At 49.3% G+C, this 22,359-nt stretch overlaps 1 protein-coding gene across 2 annotated transcripts in view; it reads left to right on the plus strand.

The window, feature by feature from the left end:
* Ctnnd2 (catenin delta 2) overlaps nucleotides 1-21,336 on the plus strand; it is a 356,516-nt gene extending 335,180 nt beyond the window's left edge. For both annotated transcript variants that reach the window (XM_027943890.3, XM_027943891.3), the window contains 4 exons: nucleotides 657-783; nucleotides 6,822-6,953; nucleotides 12,585-12,658; nucleotides 21,076-21,336. In XM_027943890.3, coding sequence (XP_027799691.2) covers nucleotides 657-783; nucleotides 6,822-6,953; nucleotides 12,585-12,658; nucleotides 21,076-21,336 — 594 coding nt within the window. The remainder of the gene's footprint in view (nucleotides 1-656; nucleotides 784-6,821; nucleotides 6,954-12,584; nucleotides 12,659-21,075) is intronic.
* The last annotated feature ends 1,023 nt before the right edge of the window (nucleotides 21,337-22,359 follow it).

Below are 22,359 nucleotides of genomic sequence, written 5' to 3' on the forward strand. Positions count from 1 at the left end.
GCTAATGGAGGTTTGGTAGGATGCATTTGGAATATGCTCCAAATTTTAAAATGTAACTTCTGGGGCACCAGGGAACACCCCAGTCTAGTGTGGATACTTAGCAGCAGCTGCTAAGACCTTGAGACAGGCGGGGTTGGGTATCGGTGGCGGAGAAGAGGGTTGGAAACAGGGTAAAGAAGGTAAGTGGGGAGGGAGGATGCCATCCCAGCATCCTGATTGCTCACAAATCGGTCCTGAGAACAAGAGGAATCACTTTGGGAAGATTTGGAGACAGTGGGAGAGGAGGCAGGCATGGCCAGAGACAGGTAAACAAAGGATGGACATTTTCAGGGTCATCTGACATCCTGAGCATCATATTTGCATTTAATGAAAACCTCTAACCAAAGCAAATTTGCAAAGAGACCATTTATTCCACATCCGGGAAGGAAAGCAGGCACTAAAAGCAGGGGCTCCCAGCCAGGCTGCCTGGAGGAGAAGGGGTGTGTCTTAATTCACATTCCCTCTGTTAACCTTGATGATGGCCAGGAGCTCTGTAATCTCTTTTGACATGTTGTATAGAAATGTTTTGCAAATTCAGATGCTTAGAACTTTCAAATGTCAGGAGGTGAAGGATCACTCTGCCTTCCTGTTTAATAGGAGCACGCTGTCTTTTGCAGGATGGATGGTCACAATATCACTTTGTAGCCTCATCTTCAACCATCGAGAGGGATCGGCAAAGGCCCTATTCCTCCTCCCGCACACCCTCCATCTCCCCTGTGCGCGTGTCTCCCAACAACCGCTCAGGTAAGAGGCTGCCAGGGCCATCCCAGGCCTTGGTCCCAGGCCTTGGTTTCCCCTGAGCAAAGGCTCTCACCCCAGTCCCTCAGCTGAGATGCACCCGGAGGGGAACTGCCCCAACTTTGACTGGGAATATGAAATGCCTTTGTGTTATGTAAACACATATTCAGAGCAAATTCTCTAACAGGTTCACATGCGCAAATGCCTATCAAGAACCTGCCTTCAAAGAGGAACAAGTGTAAGGAAGACTGTCAAGACTGTACACATCAGGATTTTCCATGCGCAGTTTTTGAAACTTAGTTTGAGTTGCATTTTCTTCATTGTAATTGGGATAACAGAGTAGAGGAAACGGGATGTACTGTTTCTTTCTTTGGCATGAGATGTATTTTGAGGGTCTCATAACTATTCTGTGTCCAGTTGGCTTTTTATTATTACCTACAAATCATTGATAAATTCTTACGCCAAATTTTAACTTGGAAGTCATTCCATTTAATTTTCTAATTTTGTCACATTCCTCTTGCTTAAATTTTGAGCTTAATTTACACATTTGTTTGTGAAAGTATTTTATGTTATACCACTTTTCAGTTGTTTGAAGGAATGCCAAAGATTAGATGGAAATATACAAGGTAAAATATGAACACCTTGTTTAATAACATAAGCGGCATGGGTTTATTGTTCTTTCACCCAAAGTTCAAAAGTCTTTGAAACTTTTCATTTCTGCATTTTGGTTTTGTTTGGCGAATGAAGGATGGACAGCAATTCTATGCCCTCACCAACCCAGCTCTCCTGGCTTCCGCACATGACTCCATTTCCTTACCCTCCCCAGCCCTCTCCCTGATGAAGTGATCACATTTCTGAAAGGATATTCTGGAGACATTGGCAAAAAACGCTGCCCACCAAAGTGGCCTCTCCACCCCGAGGACAATTGCAAATCCGAGGACAATTGCAAACCCTTACACTGGCCTGTCAGAATGATGGAAAATTAGAAACCAGGGGGAGCTTTAGACCGACACAAGGCACCCTCTCCAACCCATGAAAGCTTCTAGGTCCAGCCTCCCATGAGGATCAGAAACCCCTGTGACTGGGGACACTTCCACCTAAACTGCAGTGCAGAGGTGGCCTCTTTTTCTTCTTTTCCTACAATTCTGGCAGGTTTTAAGAGATAAGGAGCATGGAGCCTGGGAAACATAAGGAAAGTGTCCTTTAAAAAGTTCGGGTAGAAGTAAGGAAGATAAAGTGATGTAACAGTTCAGAAGGCCCTGATGGGAACAGCCCCCCTCAGGAGCAGGCAGGGCTGGGATTCAGCCATCCACCAGTGCCTTGGTATTTCCTAGGCCAGGCACATCGAGACACCTAATAAACACTTGTTTGCATGATTTGATTTTTCCCAGAGCTTAATCCTGATTTACTGGAGACTCAAAGCACCACTGCGTATGAGGTCTCAGGAGATAATTACACACTTGACGTGGTTTAATAAACACCACCATCTGTGCAGTATTAGACTCCAATTTTTAAAGCTTTGGTTAAGAAGCTTCGAAAAATTATCCCTCCGTGATTGCATGGCAGCAGCTCCTCAAAGGGCAGCCGCTGCGTAGGAAGACCCAGAAGCAAAGCAGGAAGGAGAGAAAAGGAACTTTTCTAGAAAAAGACAGGGTGAGCAGAAGAGAGAGAAGCGGACAGAGGGTGAGGGAGGTGAGTGAGACTCCAGCAGAGCAGGTGAGGGAGGTGAGTGAGACTCCAGCAGAGCAGGAGAGGGAGGTGAGTGAGACTCCAGCAGAGGGTGAGGGAGGTGAGTGAGACTCCAGTAGAGGGTGAGGGAGGTGAGTGAGACTCCAGCAGAGCAGGTGAGGGAGGTGAGTGAGACTCCAGCAGAGCAGGAGAGGGAGGTGAGTGAGACTCCAGCAGAGGGTGAGGGAGGTGAGTGAGACTCCAGTAGAGGGTGAGGGAGGTGAGTGAGACTCCAGCAGAGCAGGTGAGGGAGGTGAGTGAGACTCCAGCAGAGCAGGAGAGGGAGGTGAGTGAGACTCCAGCAGAGCAGGTGAGGGAGGTGAATGAGACTCCAGCAGAGGGTGAGGGAGGTGAGTGAGACTCCAGCAGAGCAGGTGAGGGAGGTGAGTGAGACTCCAGCAGAGCAGGAGAGGGAGGTGAGTGAGACTCCAGCAGAGCAGGAGAGGGAGGTGAGTGAGACTCCAGCAGAGCAGGTGAGGGAGGTGAGTGAGACTCCAGCAGAGGGTGAGGGAGGTGAGGGAGACTCCAGCAGAGGGTGAGGGAGGTGAGTGAGACTCCAGCAGAGGGTGAGGGAGGTGAGTGAGGCTCCAGCAGAGGGTGAGGGAGGTGAGTGAGACTCCAGCAGAGGGTGAGGGAGGTGAGTGAGGCTCCAGCAGAGGGTGAGGGAGGTGAGTGAGGCTCCAGCAGAGGGTGAGGGAGGTGAGTGAGGCTCCAGCAGAGGGTGAGGGAGGTGAGTGAGACTCCAGCAGAGCAGGAGAGGGAGGTGAGTGAGACTCCAGCAGAGGGTGAGGGAGGTGAGTGAGACTCCAGCAGAGGGTGAGGGAGGTGAGTGAGACTCCAGCAGAGGGTGAGGGAGGTGAGTGAGACTCCAGCAGAGCAGGTGAGGGAGGTGAGTGAGACTCCAGCAGAGGGTGAGGGAGGTGAGTGAGGCTCCAGCAGAGGGTGAGGGAGGTGAGTGAGGCTCCAGCAGAGGGTGAGGGAGGTGAGTGAGGCTCCAGCAGAGGGTGAGGGAGGTGAGTGAGGCTCCAGCAGAGGGTGAGGGAGGTGAGTGAGGCTCCAGCAGAGGGTGAGGGAGGTGAGTGAGGCTCCAGCAGAGGGTGAGGGAGGTGAGTGAGGCTCCAGCAGAGGGTGAGGGAGGTGAGTGAGGCTCCAGCAGAGGGTGAGGGAGGTGAGTGAGGCTCCAGCAGAGGGTGAGGGAGGTGAGGGAGGCTCCAGCAGAGGGTGAGGGAGGTGAGGGAGGCTCCAGCAGAGCAGGAGAGGGAGGTGAGTGAGACTCCAGCAGAGGGTGAGGGAGGTGAGGGAGGCTCCAGCAGAGCAGGTGAGGGAGGTGAGTGAGACTCCAGCAGAGCAGGTGAGGGAGGTGAGTGAGACTCCAGCAGAGCAGGAGAGGGAGGTGAGTGAGACTCCAGCAGAGGGTGAGGGAGGTGAGTGAGGCTCCAGCAGAGGGTGAGGGAGGTGAGTGAGACTCCAGCAGAGGGTGAGGGAGGTGAGTGAGACTCCAGCAGAGGGTGAGGGAGGTGAGGGAGACTCCAACAGAGGGTGAGGGAGGTGAGGGAGGCTCCAGCAGAGGGTGAGGGAGGTGAGTGAGACTCCAGCAGAGGGTGAGGGAGGTGAGTGAGGCTCCAGCAGAGCAGCTGACGTTCTGAAACAGCAGCAAATGGACAAAGCCCAGCTGATCTAGGGGCTCTCGGGGACTTCATTGTTCTTGCAGAGGTCCCCCTTTAGCTTCAGAACCCCGAGTATTAATACGATGCAGCGTCCTGTTACAGAGCTGTGGCCTTCTGGGAAACTGAGGCAGCACAGAGACCCCCTTCAAACCCCGATTCTTGTGATCATGTCAGAAAGATGTCAGACCTGTCGCTCAGAGTAACAGGAATGAGTTGATTGAGGGGATAGGAAAAGCGAAAGGGGACACTCTCAAGGGAAAGAGTGGGTCCTCAGAGAGGAGCAGGACCACGTGCCTCTCCTGCACTCCAGTTTTACTGGGGATCCAGAGTAGTTTCCAGAGAGTCCACCCAGATCCACCTCTTCACTTCTGACTGACAGCACGCTGACATCAGACTTTCAAGTCCCCACTGTCATGGCAACTGTGGTCACCTTGGCCCAGGATGACCCGTTCTGATTTCTTACAGATTTTCTGGTTAGGAGGAACCATCCTTTTCTCCCAGAGTTTCAGGATCTGGTCACAAAAGTTTCCTGGGTTCCTCCCATCAGCATTATCTCAGGCCTGCGTTTCTCCTGCAGTTAACAGGTAGTTTGCTGAGGAAAGTGACGTATCCTGTCCACTGAGGCCAGGCAGGGCTGCAGGTAAATTGCTTATTGGAAAAGAAAGCAGGTGGGGATCAGCTCAGTGGGCCCATTTTATGAAATTATTCTCTTAACCTCATGTTCCCTCCATGAGGAAGCCACCATGTCTGTCCCCTAACAGACCCAGGGTCACTTGCCCCCAGGTGTCCCAGGTGGAGCAGAGATGACCTGGATTTTGCTTTCATCAGTTTTTGAGAAGGTCAAGGGCTCTTCAGGGAGGGAACTCTTCCTTTCCCTTCCCAGCATTTGGCTGTGACCTCTAAAGTACTTGTGCCTCTTGTTCTGGCGTTAAGCACCCCCTTCCTCCCTGGCTGAGAGCTCCCCAGATCAGGGAGCTCTGTGGCTCACAGCTCCACCTCTCAGGGGCTCAGCAGGGATCTGTACACAGAAGATAAATAGTCTGACCAACAGGATTCAGTGATTCAGTGAAAAGAGAGGTGCATTCGGGGGCAAGCAGCCCGTGCGCTGGGGCTGAGGGACCCTGCACAGTGTGAACAACGTGCAAAAGGTAAACAGGTTGGCTGAGAAGGGGCTTGGACGCTGGCAAAGAAGACTTGGTACCTGCCATCAGAGTTCCCAGGGAGTCCTAGCCTTAACCGTCCCCAGGCATGGATTCTGAGGCCCCTTCACTGCAAATTCAAACAAGCAAGGCCCAGGATCAGGTGGTGGAATCCCTAAATTCTCAGGTGTTTGGGTTAAGGAAGATGGTGGAGCACTGCATTAGGGTACAGAAGAACTGCATGCAACACCGATGGCCCCCAGAGGGGGGAGCAGGACTGTCCCCAACAGAACACCCTGCTGCTCCCCTTCCCTCCTCCTCTCTGTACTTACTGGCTGGGCTACTGGGTTGCTACCAACCATTCCAGCTCCCAGAAAAAAAAAAAATAGACCTTTTGGATTCACTTCTTTGCCTCCAAGTTCAACTTTTCCTCTGCTTTTGGTAGCGGCTCACTCCCCGGGTCCAACAGGGAATGAGTGGCTGGAGGGTTAGGTGTGTGAGGGACTGTTGCGGTGATCACCCAAGGAGTGCGGCAGGGACACCCTATCAGGAACAGAAGCTCTCAGCCCTGCCCCTGGGCCACGTGGAGAGAAGCTTGGTGGGCTTGGTGATTTCAGCCCCACAAATCATCCCACGTGGACGGTCGTTTCTTCTGCCTTCCTTGAGAGCAGTTTCTGATGGCGTTGACAACTCAACCTTTAAATCAAACTGTGTTGTTTTTAAACATGGATTCTTCATTATCAGTACAGGTTGAATATCTTTTGTTCAAAATGCTTGGGACCAGAGTATTTCATATTTCTAGATACACACACACACACACACACACAGTGGTATATACCCAGAAATACGAAATACTCTGGCCCCAGCCCCAAGACAGATAGATAGATAGATAGATAGATATGGTATATCTTGGAGATAGGACTCCAGTCCAAACATGAAATTTATTTATGTTTTATATATACTTTACACATAGAGCCTGAAGGTAATTTTATGTAATATTTTGAATAATCATCTGTTCTGACTGCAACCTATCACTTGAGATCAGGTATGGAATATTTCACCTTTGGTATAATGTCAACACTGAAAAAGTGTTTGATTTTGGAGCATTTCAGATTTTTTGAATTTTGGGGTTAAGGAGGCTGAAGCAAAAAAGGGGGAGGGGAGGAGAAATGGAGAGAGGGAGGAGGGGAAAGGGAAAGAAAGCAAGACTGGTCTTCATTCTTAAAACTGCCATGTACACCTCGGGCAGGTCCTGTCTCTACCAGGGAAGATGGTCCCAGAATGTAATTTTTAAACACCTGCCTCTAAGCCACACCTCTCACCAGTTGTCACAGAGTAAGACAAAGTGATAAATTCAAGAGCAAAAATCACCAAAAACTCTCAAGAGGCCACGCAGAGATATTGGGCCCAGGTGGAGCCGTGTCTTTGTGGCCTTAATTGCTCATGTGAAAAGGCAGACATGGTTTGGAATGAGCTGCAAAATGACCATCTTTCTCATTTCTTCATCTAGCAAGTGCCCCAGCTTCACCTCGGGAAATGATCAGCCTCAAGGAAAGGAAGACGGACTACGAGTCCACCAGCAGCAACGCCACCTACCACGGAACTAAAGGCGAGCACACTTCCAGGAAAGACACCATGACAGGTGAGTGCCCCTGGGACCTCCTCCTCAGAGCCGGTGACTGAGGGACAGGGAGGGGCTGGAACCTGGCCGCACACCAGGCTTTGCCGCTCAGGAAGACTAAGTGGCTGTTGGGTCACTTGAGATCTTGAAAGCCGTGATTCCCAGAAATGGGAACTGAGGAGAGATTAACCAAAGATATAAAAACTGCGCATCTTAGAGCTGGGAAGCACTAAGAGAAAATGTCCTCTGCACACTTTTAATCTCACTATTTCCTTCTCACCTTCCCAGCTTATCATGTCCCCTCCAATTAGAAGGGAGAGTCAACATCTGTTTCTTCTTTGTTGCACGACCCCTGGTGGGAGAGATTCCAAGATGCTGGTTGCTCTATAGCTCTACCTTGCCCATTAGGAAAGGAGGGGAGGGAAGAAGCACGGAACAGAGGGCTGGGGAGACTTAAGTGAATCCCCCAGAACTCTTGTGAGGCATTGCTTCCTCTTGTCATGAGGCCTGCCTCTTACCACGGCAGATTGCCAGGAAGTTTTATTAGAGCCCACTCCTTGATATACCCTAAGAACTTAAAATCAGTATACTGCACTGACACAGCCACATTAATGTTTATAGCAGCTCAACTCACAGTAGCTAGGCTATGGAACCAACCTGGGTGTCCTCCAACAGATGATGGGTAAAGACACTGTGGTATATATACACAATGGAGTATTACTCAGCCGTCTCCAGGGTTTCCATAAATCTCCTTTCCACTGGTCCTCCTTTAAGAAGCAGGATACCGAATATTATTAGAGAGGGGTTTATACTTGAAAAGCAGAACTTTCAGAGCTGTAAGACTCTAACAGGGGACCCACATGCTTCTTTTCCACACAGACATAGAGATGGGTCCCTTTGAAAATCAGTCGTGAGCAACAGGGCTTTCAGAGAGCATGGTTATATTAGATCATTCATAAAACTGGATGCAGAGGATGCAATTCTAAACAGACACTGAGACCCTGTTATCAGAGAAATCTTGAAAGCATGGGGCACATTTCTCTGATATTATTTACATGCAGACCTGCAGGGAAGCAGAATAGACAAATTGGATGATTTATTAAAATGTCCTGTAAACCCAGGACAGCTAAGATGAATTTTCCTAATAGCAAATGTATTTACCCCAGTGGCTGTCTTTTCCACATTAACTCTGTACAGCTGCATAAAGAAAAGCATAATAAACAGATGTTTTTCATCCCACTCGGAGGTCCACGTTCTGCCTCCTTGAGCAGACCCTCCCAGGGAATACGCCCTGTTTACTCCTGAAATGTCCTTTGGGTGGGATAACCGAGCTCATTACAAGGCCATACTTATTAGTCTCCTCCTCTGTTTTTCCCCATAAACATTGCCCCTCATCATAAATGAACATGAACAAAGAAAGCCATGAATCTGAATGTTGAGTCCCTGGAGTGGAGATGTTCAGTGGAGAATGCAAGTCGTGCCAATCACTTTGCATTAGTAGTGGCACCTAGTTCACCTGACCCATTCAGTTTGCAATGATTATTGCACCAGGTGGCCACATCGCCAGAAGTCTGGGACAACAAATTGAGATGATGGTTCTAAGAATAATTGTGAGATTGATTGTAGTATTATCATTTAAGTTTAGTGTTGCTTTTTAACTCTCCGGCCCAGTAGAATCACTCAGAAGGCTTTTAAAGGTGGGTGTGTTCACACTGAAATAGTCCAATGGTGTATGATGGTGCCCTGCCCACCTAATAAGATAAAACATAAAATCTGGTGTTTCCCACATTCAGCCTTCCTAGGAAATGGCGGGGGTCTGGACAACTCTGGTATTGAGTTTTCTACACGTAAATCTTCAAACTTACTTAAAGGCTTAAACGGCCTTGCTCTAACTTACTTAAAAATGCGATTCAAAGCTACACGAACAATCACATAGCAAGCCCATAACACTAAGATCTTTATTGAATGTGTGTAGACAGGGGAAGCTTCTCGAAGCCAATAAGTGCGAGGTGAAATCTAGTTGTTGGCATCACAAAAATGCTGGTGGTGGTGACTAAGAGATGGTTATATTAGATCATTCGTAAAACTGGATGCAGAGGATGCAATTCTAAACAGACACTGAGAAGGGAGGGTGGTGGGGGTCGGGGGGTGGTTTGGTGATGAGGTGAGGATGGGTAATGAGGGTGGTGGAGGGGATGGTGTTGGCAAGGCTTGTTTGGGTGCAGGTGGTGGAGATATTAGTGGAGATGATGGTTTTGGTGGGAGGCAGTCTGTGGTGTTGGTAGTAAGGCTGCTGCTGGTGTTTATCCTGTTATATAGAGGAGTGAATAAGTCCTCAGCCCAGCCAGGTGGGAACCAGTGTTCCAGACAGGAATAGAAGGGTTGAGCTGCTAACCTCTTCTCCGGAGCCCTTTGGCCAGTGCCTATAATTCAAGTATTTACCTATGAAATCTGAATTTTTGTGTGTGAACTCCACACCAAAAGCAGTATTTTCTTTTTCTCATTCAAGAATAAACCCAAGGGCACTGGGGATGTAGCTCCGTGGTTGAGCACTTGCCTAGATGTGCAGTGCCCTGGGTTCAATTCCCAGTACCACACCACCCCCCCCCAAAAAAATTGTAATTTAAAAATTGATAACAAAAAAAGAATAAATGCAAGGGACATGTAATTTTCAGTGCAGGGGCATCCTGCCGTTCCCCACCTGGGACCAAGCTCTGGGTTCAGGAAAGACGCCCGTGGGGAGGGAGGGTCAGCAGCTCCTTGGCCCAGCTGTCAGCTCCCTCCTGAGCTCTTCCTTCAAGTATCTTCTATCCACAGGGTTCCTCTGCCACTGAGGAGCCCAGGACCCCGCTCAGCTGTTCACTGAGGCAAGCAGGACTCTGCTTCTCGCAGTCACGGCCGCTGGAGAGCAACCTCTGGTGTGGACGCTCACCGCAGGGCAGGGCTGCTGGTCCCTGGGCTTCCCGCCTGACTTTGAAGTGGATCCGGGGATTCTGCCCTCCCATCTGAGCGGTCCCAAATGCCGCTTCATCAGATGGTCTGGGCTGATTCTCCCTGGGTCTCACTTAACGCCTTTTAAAGCCTCTCATCTTCCATATGTTGATTCCGTCGGAAGCTGGGTGTTTGGGAGATGATACAAAAAAAAAAAAAAAAGAAAGGCGTTTGTTTAAGTCAGTTTTGCATTGCTCTGACCAAAGACCTGGCAAGAACGATGCAGAGGAGGAAAAGTTTATTTTGTCTCCATTTCAGAGGTTCGGTCTGTGGTTGGCCGACTCGATGGCTCTGGACCTACAGTGAGGCAGGACATGGAGGCGGAAGGTGTGGCTGAGAAAGCAGCTGAGGATATGGCTGTGAGGAAGCAGAGAGACAGACAGACAGACAGACAGACAGACAGCTCTGCTCACCAGGGACAAAATACAAACCCCAAAGCCTGCCCCAGGGACTCATCTCCTCCAGCCCCCCATACCTCCTAGTCCCTTCCCAGTTAATCCCTGTGAAGGGGGTTCATGTGTGATTAGGCTCAGGCTCTCATTACCCAGCATTTTACCTCTGAACGTCCTTGCACGGGTGCAGGTGGTGGAGATGAGCTTCTGGGGCCACTTCCTATGTGAACTAGACCTGCACGTCCCTGTGAGTCCACTCAGACATACCAGGGCAGAGCTCCTGGAGACCTCTGCTTCCTGAGGGCCTTTCAGCCACACAGTCCCGTCTCAACAGGGGAGGGGCCAAGAGTGGAGCAGAACTTCCAGGAGGGATAGCTTCCACTCAGAAACCACAAATCTAATAGGAAGGGAGGCCGAGGCTCGACCAGTACAGATGCTTTGTCCTCCCCTCTGCCCCCCCCCCCCCCAGGCGTCTTATTTGAAGCAACAGAAAGAACTCAGTGTCAGTTTGGAGGGACGTTTTCTGTCGGGAATCAGAGCTCTTGACGGCGCTGTCCCGCGGTTTGTGCCTCCCTTCATCCATTCAGCAGACTGAGCACTTACTCTGGGAGTGTCCACTGAGGCCACACGCTGTGCCAGGCTCTGGGGGCGTGGACAATGGTGAGAACACCTACTGTCTCTATCCCCGTGGGCTTCGGCGCTGGTGGGCACAGGCAGGCAATGTGCAGGGTCATCAGGGGACAGTCACCAGCAGGATCACTGCAGGATGTTGAGAGGCATGAAAGGTCTCCCTCACTGGAGCACTGAGACAGGGGACACCAGGTGGGAGGGTCCTTACCTGCCCCGGGCAACAAGCTGACACCTAAATAGCAAGAGGCAGCTGGAGTCTGGGGGAGGTAATTCCTAGAGGAAGATGGAGTACCGTCTCCCCGAAACTGAACAAGCTGGGCTCACTGGACTGAGAGAGGAGGGCCGGGCAGCCAGGGCCGCGTTACTAGAGAAGGGAGAGATGCCGCGGGAGGTCAGGTGGGGAAGATCATGCGGAACCTCGTGGACCAGGAAGGAGAGCATCTCGAGTGGAGAGCACTGGGGTATGGATAAGCAGAGGGAGTGACGTAATCAATCTGCCTAACAGAGGTCTCCCTGGGGGCTGGGAGGAGCAGACTGGGGGACAGGAAGCTGGGCCATCAGGGGATTTAGTGTCCAGGGAGAGAGGAGTGATGTGCATTCACCCAGAGAGGACAGCAGAGTTGTCTTTGAAATTGAAGTTGTGCTCTCACCCTCGCTTCCTAAGCAGACTTTTCCAAGAGGAGGTTACTGCACAGTTACCGTGTGCCTGTAGGTAACCATCGCCGGTGACAATGAACTTGAACCTGGATAGGCTGTGCAGGGCTGGGCCTAGAGCAGCCTGGTCTCTGAGAGAGCAGGTGCCGTGGGATGGATTTCATTATCCCTTGGACCCTGGAAACAAAGGCCAAGCCCTTCTTATTTCCAGAGTATTCTATGTCCCACTGACACTTGACAGACGGACTTGGTTGAGCTTTCTTCAACCGTGATCTTTCATCAGCTGTACCGATGGTAGTGCCTGTGGCTTGCGCCTCAGGGTTCTGGGTAAGGAGGAGGCACCGTCACCCACGCTCGGCCTGTGGAAGCTGCTGGCAGCTGGAGGGGGTCTTCCTCCTTCCTTTTGGCCACACCACAAGTGGGTGAGAAGTCAGGGGGGACCCTATCTCTGCACCTAGCAGGATTCAAAGCCACAGCCCCCCAGATGCACAGGGGACATTCAGGTGGCACCGTCAATTGGTCCTTTGGGCTGTGGAGAAATGAACTGTCTGGATGATGACCGAGCACTTCTGTGAGCTCAAATTAGAAATGTTATTCTTGTCATTCTTCAGCTAAAAACTAAGCTGCTGATACAGACTGCATGCTCCAGTGCAGGTGACGAGCCTCTATTAAAGACCTGTTCTCACCAGAAAAGAAGGCAATAAAGCTCGCGAGGTGGCCATGTGTCTGCTGCACCTGCGCTGACCCTGTCTGTGCGGTGAGCAGTGTTGCCAGCGGCCGATGGGCCCGGGGAGTTGACAGCACCACGGCTCTCTTTCTGCATCGCCCCATGTAAAATGAGGTCCAGGCTCAAAGAATCTCTACTACTTGGAAGGGTTCGCGGGACGCCCGGCTCTGTCAGGGTGAAACTGGCCTCAAGAGCCATCATTCCTGGCTTGAAATCCTGCTTTCTTTTCTAACACTTTTGTTTTCCTTTTGTTTGTAGCTCAGAACACTGGGATTTCCACCTTGTATAGGAATTCGTACGGTGCGCCCGCCGAGGACATCAAACACAACCAGGTGAGTAAAGGCAGCACCTTTCTGTGCGTTTTTTCCATTTGACTCACGGGAAGTCACCTGGGATTTTTAAGACTTTAACTTTCACCTCACATCATCAGCAACCAGGAGAGATGTCCCCTGATGTCCTCTCTCACACCTGCCACCGCATACAGGTGGGTGGCCAGCGGCAGTGCTCAGAACAGCCTCAGATCCTAGAACTACTTGGGATTTCATGGGAGCTGCTTCCTGACCTGCTGGCAAAGCAAGTTCTCTACAATGGTGCTGCTGGGTTTGGATGTGGTTTGTCCCCAAGGGTCCATGTGTAGGAGGCTGGGTCCTCTGGATGGTGGCATTGAGGTGGTGGGGCCTTAAGAGGTGGAGCTTAATGGAAGGTCATTGAGACCCTCAGAAGTGATTAAGGTGGTTCCCATGGGATCTGAAGTTAGTTCTCTCAAGAGCAAGTTGTTTTAAACCAAGCCCTCTCCTCCTTGAGCTTCCTGTTTCTTCACGTGATCCCTCTCACACATGTTCTCCAACCATTGTCATACCATCCACCATGTGGTCCTCACCAGAGCCAGGCCAGTACCAACAATATGCCCCTGAGCCTCCAGAACTGTGAGATAAATAAACCTCTTTTCTTTATAACATTACCCAGCTTCAGGTGTTTCATTACAGTAACAGACACCAGACTAATATAGGTATGAAGCTAACAGAAAGTCCCCAGTAGATAAGTGTAAGGTGTCATTTGCTAAACAGAAACTGCCTAATTTCTGGGCAGGAATTGAATAGCTCCTGTAACAGAGCCAACTCTAATTAGGAAGAAAACATTCATTACACATGCTAGTTACCAATAACACAGAAACATCAAGTTCAATCTAAACAACCAAATAGAAAGCACTGAACATTCCTTGCTGAGCAAAGTCTAGTTGAGGAACAGCATAATCTGCATCACCTGAGAGCTCATTACAAGTGCAGAACAGGGTCTTCTCTGGTGCCTTAACCCATTCCAGCTCTTCTGCAGGAGAGCTGCATTCTAATAAGATGCCCCAATGATTTGTGTGAACATTCCTTGTTTTAGGAGCTCTGAATTATAGACCCTGAACTAATATGAATCTGTAGGTGTTTGTTTTTTTCAGCAAACATTCATTGAAACATTCATTTTTTTCTGGGGTTCTGCAGGAACTATGAAAGCAAAGGGGCAAAGCTTGTGCCTCGTATTTGATTGACAACCTCTCTCTCCCTCCCTTGGTGGGCATCACAGCAAGACCGACCCCTCATAGCTGGTTGCTCTTAAGAACTGTCAACAGGAACCATTTCTGCTCATGTCTTATTTCCTGCCACACTTCGGGAAAGTTAAGAAGATAAACCTGAAAGCCATGTACCAGTAACCAGATAAAGGAAGTATGGAAGGGAAATGTGTAGGTTTGGAACAGTATCCCAGCACCCTGCAGGGTAGCATCTACCCCTTCAAGCAGGTGCAGATGTCCTGAGCAAAACCATTTGGGTGGGAGAGAAGGACACCAGGCTGTCTCCTTGACCTTAAGTCATTTTTTCCTCTAATCAGACATCAGCAGGAGATATGACCATCAGCAGAGGAGTTAGCCTCTCACCCTCAATTTTCCATCCAACTGCAATCATTCTGGAAGACATCTGGTGTTGTGCGTGACCCCCTGGTGAATGCAATGGCCCTGCTTCCTCCTGACACATTGCTAACAGCTAATCGGCCTCCCTTAAGTTCTGGTCTTTACTAAAAGCAAAGAAGCCAACAAATAAATAAATCGGGTCATGAGCACTAGACAAGGTCACCAGCGTGGCTCACAATTGCACACATGCCAACGTACCTGCCTGAGCATAAAGGAAAACAGAAACAAAATGTATTGGGAATGCCGCTTCCTTCTATGGAAAGCAACCACTTTTCTTATAGCAAATACTGCAAAATTCTGTCAGTGCAGTGAGCAGACTGTCTCTAGCTCTTAGGGAGACCTGTCGGGAGGCACTAGGACACTGATTTTGCATTCAAGAGTGTAAGATTAGTCTTTAGTTCCCAGGGTACAGAGAAGCTCGTCAGCAGAATCAGTGAATTCCACACCAGCCTTCCATGGAATCCTGCACTCTTGGCAATGAAAAAGCACCCTGGTGTGGCCCAGGAGTCCTGGGTGCCTCAGGATGTGGCTACAGAGGGTTCCAAAGACTGCCTGCTATCTAGACGTAGAGACAAGCCATAACTGTCCTAAGGGACACATTCTTAAGAATATTCTGGGCCCTTATGCCAATTAGAATTGATGGACTAAGATGGCGTCCTGCAGTGGAGGGAGCCAGTCCTGTGTAGCCTCTCCCCAGCACTGCCCAGACGTCCATCTCAGAGTGAAGCCTGCAGGCCACAGAGGTTCTGGTGAATGCTGCTGAACCCTCTGCCTGCACCCGGGAGGAACATGAGCACCACAGCTCCTGACCACACGGGGAGCCCTCCCAGAGCTGAGTCCTGTGGTCATGGCTTCGTGCCCTCGTTGTTCCTGAGCAGGGCAGCAAAGGGAGGGGGCAGTTGGGCTGTCCGTCAAATTCTAATGCAAAGCAGCATTTTAAAAATATCCACCAGAGAGCTCTTTCCCCCTAAAAATCATTATCACACTCCAGTGAGCCTGGAAAACAGAAGAAAATGCCGTACTTACGGGGACTCCGTTACCGGAGTGAATCTGTCTTTATGTGGAGCTTCTCTTGAGGGCTCCAGTCGGGTGGTTCCAGAGATGCCCTTATAGACAGGATCCATGATTTGGATCCTCATGTGGGTAGGGCCAGCCATTGCCAAGTGGAAGGCCTTCATTTTAGGAGCTTTCCTGGACAGAGTGACCTCTCCACTTTTCGCCTGAACAGTTCGACTGGGAGGAATGTTCTGGAGTTTGTTGAGGGTTAGCTTCCCTCGGCTGAGCCCTCTAAACTTCTGTGTCTCAGCCACCAGTGGGGCCTCGGGACCCTCACAGAGGAGGCTGGAAGTAGCCAGCCTTCTAGAGGAGATGGGTTCCTGTGGACCTCCAGGAGGGGGCCAAGGACGCTGAGGGCTGAGAACAGGGCAGCAGCTCTGGAGGCATGGCCAAGTCTGATGGGGGACAGGGCATCCCCTGTGACCCAGGCTTCCCATGACCCAGGGTGGGGAGGAGCCAGCTCTGCTCTGCCCTGTGACTACCTGGAACCCCATTTACATATCAGCAAATTCAGAGCTTAAGGACTCCTAGAAGAAACAACTAATCCTGTAGAATAAAGTAGGTGGCCCCGGGGTTTTACGTCTGGGGTCAGTGGGTCACAGGCACCATTGTAAGAGTTAACCACTTTTATTCTCTGAAAGTCCTGATGAGTTTCTACCAGTCTGTCCCATGCTTATAAAGAGAAGTGCCTTATTTAACTTTATGTATGTGGCCAGCAATGGCCTTTTGTTGTAAACTAGAAGCAAAGGGATTTGTGTTTTGCTTATAACAAAACCAGCATCTTGAGTTAGTTTGTGTGTGTGTGTGTGTGTGTGTGTGTCCTCAGTCCCACTGTCAGGTATTAGTGCCCCTGGAGATGAGGCAATTGAGATTTAAGGAGGATAAGTTTTGACTTCAGTCACTCAGCTAGGAAGAGGAAAAGACTCAACCTGGTTTATCTGCCTCGTTCCGTTTTTCCCTCTTCTATGCCAATTTGATTCTCAAATTTGGGCATGAGTCAGAATTCCCCTAAGGGATGTTAAAGCTGATTGCTGAGCCCCAACCCCAGAGTTTCTAATTTAATAGGTTTGGAGTAGGCCTGATAATTTGCCCTTTGAACAAGCTCCCAGGGAGTGATGCTGATGCTGCTGGGACCACACTTTGCAAACCACTGAGATTACCATGTGGCCTCCTTTGTTAACACTCTGACTCTTCGTATTTGCCAGTATGGAAAAGTTTGAAGATCTTTTATGGGCAGATATTTCCCTTGTGTTCAAAATAAATCCAGTTTGCTGGCTGTATGAGTCTGTTTTCTGTAGTTATAACAAAATACCTGAGTCTGAGTCGTGTATAAAGAAAAGAGGTTTATTTAAATCCCAGTTTGGGAAGTTGAAAGTCCAAGAGCCCAGAAGGTCCCATCTGTTCTAGCCTCTGGTGAGATCCCCTCGGTTGCATTACAACCTGGCAAAGAAGCAGAAAGGGAAAATGACTGCATCCAAATGAGGCCCAGCCCATGGGGTGGCTTCACTTTATAAAGCCCCATTCTCAACCACACAAATTTAGTCTGGAAGACCAGCATTAATCTCCTCCAAGGTGGCGCCTCCAAGACCCACTTGTCTCCCACTAGGCCCCACTTCTTGAGGTTCCACCAACTCAACAATACCCCACTGATGACCGAGCTTCCAGCACATGACCCTTGGTGGGACAGAGCACATCCAAACCAGAACACTGGACGATGTGGCGAGGAGCAACCACAAAGAAGTCTTTTGTGTTCTAGTGCTAGCAGAGTTGGGAGGGCTTTTGGAACCAAGCTCCATAATTTGTATTAGACGTTCTACTAGGTGAGGGGAAAGTGGAGCGAAGATGGCCTTACAAAAACAGGAGTCACAGCACAAGCGCAAAGAGCATGGGCCCCCCCCCCAGCCCCATGTGAGCTGGCCACACCTCCCCTTCCTGGAGAGGATGCTGCCTGAGGGCAAGCCACAGTGTCAGATCCTTGGGTGAGCCAGGCTTCTCTGCACCACAGCAGACACCCAGATTTAGAAATCCCCACCACTGCATAGGGTGGTTCTCCTTCCTTCATAGAATCCGGTTTATGCAAACTGCACGATATTTTTAATGCATGTATTTTTAGCTCTTTTCTGGGGTGGGCTTATATTTGAGAGCATTTCATCTGCCAAATTTTTAACACATTCAGATATTTATTTTCCTTAGGGAAAATTGTAAAATTCAGCCAACATTTCTCCACTATGATGTGTTTCATCAGCCAACATTCCTACCACCAGGCCAGGGAGCAATTCAGTCCCTCCAAACGCAGCAGTGCCACCCGCCACCCATCCTAAGTAGTTTGTTGACCTGTGCACTCAGCACAGCCTTAGAAGGGGTTGATGTGAGACTTTATGAACAGTACAGGTGAACTGAAGCAGGTAAGTGCTTCAGATAACATGTGGACGTCCTGAGCACTTCTGTGACGAAGCTCACTGCTTCTCCCACCTGTAAGTTATACCCAATTCTAAAATGTGCCCCAACCAGAGAACATGACAACAGTATAAAATACACACACACACACACACATATGTATATATATGTGTGTGTGTATGTGTGTGTGGGGGGGTGTGTATATATATATCTGAAACACATTCACCTGGAAATGACTAAGCAGCAGATGCAGCCTCATTAGTGACTTCCCCTGAGGTCCCCTCTGTCTCCAGCAGTGCCCTTGGGAGGCCATGACCAGCACAAGACACACCTCTCCTTGGCCTTTGTCCACGGACCTCCTTGCTCATCACAGGGTCTGGAGTCAGCTCAGTGAGGACATCCCTCCAAGGTTTGGCCACCATGACTTTGTGGAGACTCTACTGGCACAAAGAGAGCATAGGCCCTAGAGTGACCAGGCATATGTTCAAATTCCAGCTCTGCAGCCTCACTCACCATGGTGTCTTAGAGAAGCTGCTTAATGGCTCTGAACTGCAGTTTCCTCTCCTATAATTAGAGATGGATGGATGATATCAATATAGGTAGACATATACATAAACATATACATTTATTGCCCTTTGAAGAGTAAACAAAACAGAACTTGTTAAATGTGGAAGATGGTACCTACTGAATAGAAACAGTAAATTCTGGTGTCCTTCTGTGTGAGTTTTCTAACCTCGCACCTGTAAGCCTGCTGTGCTCTGTACTCGGACAGCTGCACCATGTGGGGTGGAGAAGGTCCACAGAGACACAGCTCTTGGTGGAGTAGCCCAGGTCACCTGCGCCTAAGCACACAGTCTGTGTGGTCAGAGCAGGTGTTGTAGATTAATTCCAAATGTCCCTCTCCTCTTCAGGCTCTTGGGCTAACAATGGTTTGAGCTCTATAGACTTTTGGACTTTCTCATGCATTCCGCCACCACTAACTAGACATGTGGACGTTCTGAGCACTTCTGTGAGGAAGCTCACTGCTTCTTAGAAGAGCAGGTCGATTACTAACATAAATCAATTACATATAAAAGAGGGAGTTTCACTTCCTTGAGAGAAGAAATATGTGCGGGCCATTAGAGACATTCACTCATACACAACGTGCTAATTGCAAATCATTATTTACTAACTGAGACCAATTTCTAGAGGGTGTTTCCATGCTGAACCTTAGTTAAATTAATAGGAAATTACCGAATGCTGGAAAGTGATCTAACTGTATTTTTAGGAGTGTTTTAATTGAAACCAGACCTCCTCCCCCGTGACTGCAATAGCAGAGCTGGTGCGTCCCTGCATTATGCACTAGCTGTGAGGGTCTCCCTTACCCCACACCTTGAGAGGTTCTGCTCACCTTGGGGGCAGGTACTCAGAGAGGAACCCCAGAGCCAGTCAGAAGGGAAGGGCTAGTTCTGTCCCCAGGTAGTAAATATATTATCAGCCCATGAACACAACTGGGTCTCACTCTCCCTAAAGCCAAGCAGAGGAACTGACTCTTGACTTTCATGTATCTCCTAGGCTCCTGTAATCCCTGAATGTTCCTAGGCCATATATCAAACAGTAATGTGCAGAGGGCAAAGCCTAGGGCGGTATTGAGGTGGCCCAGGGGAAACCAGACAATTCTGAAGACCCCTCCCTGCTAATCAAAGTCTTCATCACACAGCATACTTGAGACCACCAGTTCTTGATAGCACCAAGTTAGGGAACATTTTGTCCCTCAGAGTGCAGAGTATTTGGGGTGTGCATCCAAGGCTGTGGTCCCTGGCCACTTAGGAAGGTGTGAAAGAGTAGCCCAACCACAGGGAAGCCTCAGTCCCCTGTGTGCACACAGGAATCAGAAGCATGTTGATGATGGTCCTCTACACTGGAGGGAAGGTCCCTGGGTGGCCATTAGACCTTGTGCATCCTCACATCTCCTGGAGATTGCAGTACCTGAGTGTGATACCAGAAAATGCAGAAAAGATGAAAGTCAAGTCCATGTGTTCTCTAGCTCTGGTCTATACCTCTTTAATTTTAAAAGGTTAGCTAGTAAAATGGTGTGGCCACTATGGCAGACAGTGTGATGCCTTCTTGAAAGAATTACCCTTTGGCCCACTGCCAGGTACTGACCCAGGAGAACCAGAAGCAGGGACCCATAGACCCTGGTGCACCCTGATCCTCGCAGCCTAACTCCCAAGGGCCAGAAGGTGGGAAGAGCCCCAGTGTCCATGGATGGAGGAAAGATGAGCCAAATATGGGTTGTCCCTATAAGGGAATCTCTTTCAACATACAAAGGGACATTCTGGCACATGTTACATCATGAATGAACCATGAACACATTATGCTGCGTGAACAGGCTGGACACAACAACTGATCCTGAACAACTCCATTGACTGGAGCGCTAGAGCATGGAATTCAGAGAGAGAGTAGAATGTGGGTGCCAGGGGTGGGGGAGGAGGTGGGTTGTGCTTAGTGAGTGCCAGCGAGCCTGTGTGGGGTGGGGAGGAAGTTGTGGGAGGGGATGGGGGGGTGGCTGCACAACACCAGGAATGTGTGTAGCCCCTGAGCCGGTCACTCCAGCCTGTTCACAAGGGCCAGTTTTATGTTATGTTAACTTTGCCACAATAATAATGAGAGAGAGAGGAGTACGCAGAAGGATAACATGTGGACCCAAGAACCCGTTTTGAAACTGTGATATATGTGCACGGTAGCATATTATTCAGCCACACAGAGAACCGTATCCTGTCATCTGCAGCAGCAGGGGTGGAATGGGACGATTTTGTGTTGGGTCATAAAAGCCGGCACAGAAGGGCGAGTGCCCGGTGTTCTCACTCATGCCTAGAAGAGTGGATGCAGAGAGCAGAACAGTGGTCCCTAGAGACTAGGAAGGGAGAGGGAGGAGGAGTGGGAGGGAGGTGGGTAATGTGCTCCAGAATCCAGTTACACTGGAGGAATAGCACGGTGTTCTGCATCACCGCAGGGTGACCAGAGGACACAGAACATTCCATATATTTTATAAAGAGGGCGGTTCAAAGGTTCCCAGCACAGATAAATGATAAATGTTGGAGGAGACAGAAAGACTCATTGCACTGATTTGATCCTGGCACGTTGTGTATCTGTACAATCATCCCAGCTCACCCATAATTATGATCAATTTAATTTTTTTTTCTTAAAAAAAAAGCAAAGGTGGCAGCCTTGGGAGAATGCTCACGGGTGAATGCCCAGCACAGCGTGGGGCTTTTCTCCGAGGCCGGGTGGAGTGGCCTGTCGGGAGGGAGCTGGTGGAAATGGGTTAACCCAGCCTGGCTCTTCCCTCCGTCCTCACAGGGTTCAGCACAACCGGTCCCCCAGGAGCCCAGCAGAAAAGATTACGAGGCCTACCAGCCGTTTCAGAACTCCACGAGGAATTACGACGAGTCCTTCTTCGAGGACCAGGTCCACCACCGCCCTCCGGCCAGCGAGTACACCATGCACCTGGGCCTCAAGTCCACGGGCAACTACGTCGACTTCTACTCGGCAGCCCGTCCCTACAGCGAACTGAACTATGAAACGAGCCACTACCCGGCCTCGCCCGACTCCTGGGTGTGAGCCGGCCAGGCGCCCGCCCGGAGCAGTGCATGTGCATGCAGACACCACGAGACATTTCTCCCCACCCTGCAAATTTAGTTTGTTCAAGCCTGTTCCATAGGAAGGCTGTGGTAACCAGTAAGGGAATATTAAGAGCTATTTTAGAAAGCTAAACGAATCAAACGTTAACTCGGCAACCAGTAGATCCTAAACACGACAACGGGCCACACCGTTCTAGTCTGAGCTGTAGGGTTTGAAGAGTGCTTTATATGGAAGGCGGCAGAGGAAGGAGGGAGGAGAGGCCGGTGGCGGGGCGTGGAGGTTAGTTAAGCACAAGACACAGAAGAGTTTACACACTTATGGGGGACGGCTTCTCACGCTTTGTTTACTCTCTTCATCCGTTGTGACTCTAGGCTTCAAGTTGCATTGGGGTTCCTCTGTATAGCAAGATGTTTCTTGCCTTTTGTTAATGCATTGTTGTAAAGTATTTGATGTACATTACAGATTAAAGAAGAAGAGCGCATTGTGTATATTACACCAATGCCACCGTGTTTCCTCATCTATGGTTCTAAATATTGCTTCAATTTCAAACTTTTGAAAGATGTATGGATTTCCAGTTTTTCTTTTCTTTTCTTTCTCCCAGTATGTTTTAACAAAAAACAAAAAAACGAAAAAAAAAAGGAAAAAAAAGGAATATTTAGCAGTATTGTTCGTTCTGATATGTGAATTTGTTTGTGGCAACTAACGAGGCATTCAGCAGTTCCTGACGATTAACATCCATCATTCCACTCTCCTTGTCAACAAAGTGCTTTTCCACTGCCTAAAATTTTAGATGTAGATATTTGAAATAGATTTTTTCATTTATACCAGTTTTCTTTATGATGATACAGTGTTAAAAGAAAATAAATTACAATTGATCTGTCATCCATATTTGCTAAGAATGTCTATTTCCAAGGACCTAGCTTACAAAAATACGCATCCTTGCTGTGCGTCTGTGCGTGTGTGGGTGTGTGTATGTCCATGTACGTAGGGAAAAAATGACCT

Source organism: Marmota flaviventris, chromosome 5 (assembly GCF_047511675.1).
Source record: "Marmota flaviventris isolate mMarFla1 chromosome 5, mMarFla1.hap1, whole genome shotgun sequence".
Classification (NCBI taxonomy): domain Eukaryota; kingdom Metazoa; phylum Chordata; class Mammalia; order Rodentia; family Sciuridae; genus Marmota; species Marmota flaviventris.